This window comes from Accipiter gentilis, chromosome 23, assembly GCF_929443795.1.
Source record: "Accipiter gentilis chromosome 23, bAccGen1.1, whole genome shotgun sequence".
NCBI classification, from domain to species: domain Eukaryota; kingdom Metazoa; phylum Chordata; class Aves; order Accipitriformes; family Accipitridae; genus Astur; species Astur gentilis.
In genome coordinates this window covers 24,642,334-24,648,479 of record NC_064902.1, presented here as the reverse complement: position 1 = coordinate 24,648,479, position 6,146 = coordinate 24,642,334, and the positions used below count along the sequence as shown (strand labels likewise).

At 49.1% G+C, this 6,146-nt stretch overlaps 1 protein-coding gene across 1 annotated transcript; it reads right to left on the bottom strand.

The window, feature by feature from the left end:
* Positions 1–1,267: 1,267 nt before the first annotated feature.
* On the bottom strand, positions 1,268–4,057 carry VHL (von Hippel-Lindau tumor suppressor). The gene is made up of 3 exons (XM_049827137.1): positions 3,807–4,057; positions 3,348–3,458; positions 1,268–2,928 (listed from the first exon to the last, which is right to left on the bottom strand). The coding sequence occupies exons 1-3, from the start codon at positions 4,051–4,053 to the stop codon at positions 2,744–2,746; spliced, it is 543 nt and encodes a 180-aa protein (XP_049683094.1). The 5' UTR covers positions 4,054–4,057; the 3' UTR covers positions 1,268–2,743.
* Positions 4,058–6,146: the final 2,089 nt, after the last annotated feature.

Below are 6,146 nucleotides of genomic sequence, written 5' to 3'. Positions count from 1 at the left end.
AAATTCCTGTCCTAGGACTCACATGCCTCAAGGATTCAGGGAAATGCCACCTTCTACCTGGGATTCTGTGGATAAATGTACACAGTCTTCCAGAGAATTAAATGTTTCACTTTTAAAACAAACTGATGAGGGAAAGGTGGTAGAGACTGTGTAGATATGTGACAGCAGATGACAGCACATAGTTGAAGGATGGTCTCTACCCTGACAATTGTTTCTGCATTTTTATGCAATGAAAATTGAACAGTCATTAAGAAACAATCCAACAATTCCTGCTTTGGGCGTACCCTCATCAGTCAGGCTGTCCAGGGACTGATGGATCTTTGGTTCATTTCTACACTGTAACAAACCACCCTTAAGTCAATCTTTGAAAGAGTGCTGAACCACAGCAAATTAACACAAAGCATTCTCAACTAATTGTTGCCTATCAGGAGCTGCTTTTGGCTAAGGATTTAAGTTGCCTTGGAATTCAGTAGATGTAACTAAAAGTTAAGCAAAGGCAGGATGCTCCAATGAGTGATGAGATCATGAGGTAGTTTTCATGTTTGTTTTTGGCAAGTCACAGATACTTAAGTATGCTTTTTTGTCTGCTAACATGCAGGAATCCAAGGAATCTGATCCATTAGCGGTGATAAACATTGTAGAAGGAAAGTATCACCAACTGGCTGTACACTGGAAGAACTCACAGACTAATGGAATCAATTTAAATTAGCCTAATAAGCAACACAAGAGATCACAGACCCCACATAAATCAGAAATATACAGAATGTTTGTGGTATGTACAGATGTGTTAAACCTAAGACCTAATACCTACTACATTAGAAGAAAAACTACAGAGTCGAGCAGGCCGGTTTTCTGCAACTGGCTGGCAGTACTGCCATGTTAATCCTAACGCACAGCATCACAAGGACGTCAGGAGAGAAACTCCTCCCAGGCACCCGTAGGACCCTGCCTGCACGGGCACAGTGCAGCACCCTCTTAACCCAAGGGCTCCCTAGGAGCTGGGCAACTTACTGATGTCTGCTCCCGAGGCCTGCACAGGCGCACTCTTCTCTGAAAGAGAACTGCAAAAGGTGGTAAAAGCAGAAATCGTCATGTAGCGACGATCACGCACAGACACTGCCTAAAGTTGTGATAACAGTTTAGTGTTAGCCACAACACAGTCCTGCAGCAACAGGGGGCTGAACAGTTTGTAAACTCAATTCAAAAGTACCTGTTACTGATCAACTACAACAACTTCCAGGAGTACAGCAGGAATACAAGCATACAGTCACAAGTGCTGTGAAGTTATTTGACAGAATTAAGAGTAAAATTACCATGGATTTACATTTTTATGACAAAGATCAATTCATACACTTCAAATATGTAAGAAAAACAAGTCTACAAAAAGGGGAGACATTTCATACTTACAGAGTACGTTGATATTCTCAGTTTCACAGCTGTGTTTCTTAGAACATAAAACTGGAAAGAAACGTATGCCACAGAAATAACCTGCTATAATCTCCTATCAATCCGCTTCTAACATTGAACAGCACTACATCGGTTACTTGGTGGACAATTCACATATCTGCTAAAAACTACGCTGCTTTGAATTACACGTGTACATTCGCACAAATACATTCTAATTGAGGTATGGGGGGAACAGAATATAGGTAAAGAAATGTTTTCTTTGCTTATCTAGCCTGTAATAAAGCATAGATCTGTCTGTGAGCTGGATCTAACAACAGGCCCATACAAGCTGATATGGTCTCCTGTCTGTTCCTTAGGAGACACAAGCAGCTTGAGTGGTCCATGCTCCCCAAAAAGGCCTCCCACTACGACCTGAACTATTGCATTGCAATGGGAAAAGGTAGAACTCGGACCATCTACCTTCTAGGAATGCTACCCGATATGCCTATACAGGCAGCTGGGGAAGCAGCTGCGGAGGAGAAAAGTGTCCCCAAGCTAGGATCCAGTCTATACGGCTGACTGGGTTGGATCACCTTGAGATCAGCTAGGCAAGAATCCAATCACAAAGGACAAATAAGGCATTCAGGGTATGATCTGCGTAAAAACGTGTCAGCCTCAGAGTTGATATGACATGGGTTTATAAATGCAAAGGCAAGAGGCTGAAAAAACCCCAAGGACTTACACACGTCATCTGTCCACCAACATAACATTTTAGGTCAGGTCCTCAGAAGGTGGTGATGGAAACCCTTGTGTACACAAACACCCCCCACGCTTTGTGATTCACAGGCAAATCTAGGCTAAGCGTGAGAGAGTGAAATTCCATCGGAAACAAATTACTTAAGCTAAACTGGTGTTGATCTGCCACTTACAATCATTAGAGTCTGGATTAAACTAATCCTTGGTGTATTTACTTTCTAATACAGAGAACGCTGATCTGTACACATATTCTCCAAAGAGATGACCTGACCTCTTGAAGACCAGATATGACCTGGTCCATATGCAGTGTTCCAAATAAAACTTCTCTGAGCTTCACCTGTGCAAGGCCTCTACAATCATCAGCTTGCAATACGTCTAATGAAGAACAGAATTGAACCATTGGGAACCTAATGTACTTCTGTGTGCTCTTTAGTCTTTTGGGTCTGACTTACCATCACAGCAAGTTTTCCACAATTTAACTGAATTTGTGTTTCAGAACTTAAAATACAGATGTTAGTTCTTGGCATGTTTCACGGTGACTATCCCTGCCTGCTTAAACTCAGTGGTTTGCTACTTGAAGAGTCTGGAGTGAGTCGTCATGTTATTCCAGAATTCCGTTCCTCAACGTTTCACTTCTCTCCAGAGAAAGCCGCTGAAGATCCTTCCTAATATCAGGATGATCTTCCAGCTCTTCATATAACGATCGAACAATGTCCAGTTTCCTGTAGTCCATCGGTTTGACCAGACTGCGAACAACCTGGAGACATCTCTCTTTCAGGGTGAACACTGAGGTTAAAAACAAACACACACATACGACCTCGTCACAAGGGCTCTCGTTAGCTGCTGCCTCCAACGCAGAGAGCACTTCTCCAAGTACGCAAATACAGAACGTAACGTAACGCACGGCGGTGTTACTCAAAACGCGCTAGACTCGCTAGAAAGAGAGGAAAAGGACTTGCCGTTCCCCCTCTGGAGGCACCTTACGAAACCCATCAGAGACGTCTTGAAAACGAGAGGACTGGCAACAGCTCTATTCAACGCAACCGCACCGCTCTATCCAGCAACCCTCACCGCCTCTTCCCGGTTTTGAGGCAGGTTTTATTACTGGAGCGCTCGATCTCTCTCTCGGTCCTCACGCTGCAGTCCGCAGCGATCGAGTACGAAACCCGCCGCTTCCCACGGCACACGCGGGCCCGTCAGTTTACCTGGCAGGGTGATGTCTGCTGTGTTCACGTTGGGAGCCGCCACGAACAGCTCCTGCTGGTTGACGAGGAGCCCGTCGTTCGTCCCCGCGTCCCGGAACAGCCAGAGGTGACCTGCGAGAGAGAGAACACGGCGGCGGCGCAGCCGTTACCGCGCTCGTTACCCGGCGGTCTGGCGGGGCAGCGGAAGGAACCCAGCGGTTCGGGGGCCGCCGGTTCGGGGGATGTCACCGAGCAGGGGGGCGGCGAGGGAAGCCAAGCGGGGCCGCCCGCTGGCCTCCGCGGCCGAGCCGCCCTGTCACGGAGGGCGGGCTGCTGCTTCCCGCAGAGCCGCTCGCAGCCGGCCGGGGAGGCCCGGGGCAGGCCCGCCGCCGCCGCCGCCAGCTCACCCCGGCGGTGCCCGCCGGCAGAAGGCAGGCCGCAGCCCGCCCCCCCGCCGCAGCCCGGCTCCCGCAGACCCACCCCGGTAGCTGTGCATGATCCGCCCGGTGCGCGGCTGCAGGACCGGGTAGCAGCGCGGCCTGCCCTCGAAATCCACCCAGACGGGGAGGACGGAGCGGGGGCTGCGGTTGTTGAAGACCACCTCGGAGAGCTCACGCGTGTTGACGGAGCGCAGGCACGGCCCGCCGCCGCCGCCGTCCTCCGGCCCCGGCCCCGGCGGCGACATCCCCTCACCCGCTCCCAGCCGCGGCGGCCCGGCGACGCGCATGCGCGGGGGGGGTGGGGTGGGTGGTTGGTAGCCTGGCGCATGCGCGTCGCCGCGCCGTGAGGGGCGATCCCCGGGGCGGCGGGAGCGCGGCCTTGCGGTGCCGGGGCGGCCCTTGGGGCCACCGCGCCGGAGGGCACGGCCCCGGCTGGCGGCGTTTGGAGGCCCGCCAGCCTTGCGGTCCGCCCTGAGGGCACAGCGCTGGGAAAGATCGGCCCTGTCTGCGTTCCGGCTGGAAAACGGGTCGCCGGGCCGGAGCGCCGAATGCCGGGTCTAGCGGGGGGATGTGCTCCCAGCCCCCGGGCTGCAGCTGGAAACCGCTTGGACGGCCCCGCGGCAGGGACGGTCCCGCCGGGGATCCCGCCAGCCGGCAGGCACAGTCCCGCCGGGGATCCCGCCAGCCGGCAGGCACAGCCCGGGCCGGAGCTGCTCTGGCAGGGCTCCGGGCCAACCCCTTTGAACAAATACCTGACTTGGAGCACTGACGGCTTTAAGGCTCCTCTACACGCAAAGGGCTTCAGCCTTTCTGGAAAGAAGGGTAAGCCTCCTCGGATGACGATTTGCTTTTTCAAGTATGTGACAGCAGACACCCCTCAAAACGCAGCACTTCACGTGTTGAGGCAGTTTAGCGTGTTTTTCTCCGCAGTCGCTGCAGGTGACAGTGCTCAAAGTATCGAGACGGTGCCTTTTCCTTGTATGTCTCAACACCTCTTACCAGCTCCTGCTTTTAGGATACTTCTCGTTCTGCAACAAGACTTAGGTGAGGGGTCCTTCTGTAATTTCTCCCTCTAGCAGCCTGCAAGGGCTAAGTATGTAAATTGGTAGAGAATGATGGCGAGGGGCCATCATCTGTCCGTTAACGCTTTTTTCCAGTACAGCTGAACGTGCAAGAACTGTCAGGGAGGCTTCCTGGCTGGCCCTTGTTCGGAAGAAGTCACTTCCCCCACTTTCCTTCTGTGAGAGGAAAACAGTGAAGTCACATCATGGAAGGGGCACGTGTTTCAGGTCGTTACTGATACTGTAAGAAACAAGAAACTGCGCAGCATTGTGGGATTACACAGCATACATAAACAATGAGGCTGATTGTCTTAATTGAAAAAAAGCTGTTACTCCTCAGTGTCTGGTACCAATCTTCCATAAAAACAGAATTGCAATCTTTAAGAGAAACTGCTTCAAATTGTACAACTTGGAGCACAGATTTGTGAGAGAGCAGAGATATATCACTGTACATCTTCCCATTCCCACATTCTTTAATGGTTTCAAACTTATGGTTTCCTATGAAGTATGGCACAATTATGTGAGGCCATACATTTTACTGAGACAAATATAAGTTATCTGCAGCGGTCAATAATCTTAATTCCCATTTCCTGATGTTAGTTAAAGCCTAGTTTGCTAAGTTGCATCAACCCAATTTGAATCTAATGTTAGCTCTGGCTTAAAAACCAAAACACGATCCTGTCATGTTTCAGGCCAAAAGGGATGGCTGGCATTTTACTAATCTCATTCTAATCTTTAACTCAAGAAATAAAAATACTTCAAAATGCACCTTGTAAGGTCTTAAAATATTACTGTGCTTGGCTTTCCTTTAGAAAAAAAAAAAACAAACAAAAAACCCCACAGTAACAAACCACCAAGGTGTTAGTGCATTTTAAGAATGTAATACATGCAGGTTAAGCTGTAGAGTTCACTAGAGCAGGAGTATTTAGATAGCTACCTCATGCAACAACTGTCTGCATCACCTTGACGCTGTCACATAAACCATGCAGTATGGGAAAGAATTAAGTGGACACTGTTGGCACTATTTTATCCAGAAAGACAACTCTGTAGTAAATAAAGGGCTGGACACGGACCAGAAAAAGAATACAATTAAGACTCATCTCCTATGCAAAATTTCTAAAACTTTAATACTTGTTAATTCACCTCTAAACACACATACTTAGCATGAATGCACTTCAATAAAAATGGCAAACTGGTAACTAGTGTTTTCAACCTCTGATGAGCAAAGAGCAAGAGGCTTGAGAAATCACAGTATATTCACGGAAGAAAAAAATATTTGCAACTTCAAGTTATTCAACAGGTAATATATTTTTGTAAAT

Coding starts and splice junctions, on each gene's coding strand:
- VHL (XM_049827137.1), bottom strand. CDS start 4,053: ATGCGCGTCGCCGGGCCGCCGCGGCTGGGAGCGGGTGAGGGGATGTCG. Junction 3,459..3,806: donor GATCATGCACAGCTACCGGG/GTGGGTCTGCGG, acceptor TCTCTCTCGCAG/GTCACCTCTGGCTGTTCCGG. Junction 2,929..3,347: donor AGCAGACATCACCCTGCCAG/GTAAACTGACGG, acceptor TTTTAACCTCAG/TGTTCACCCTGAAAGAGAGA.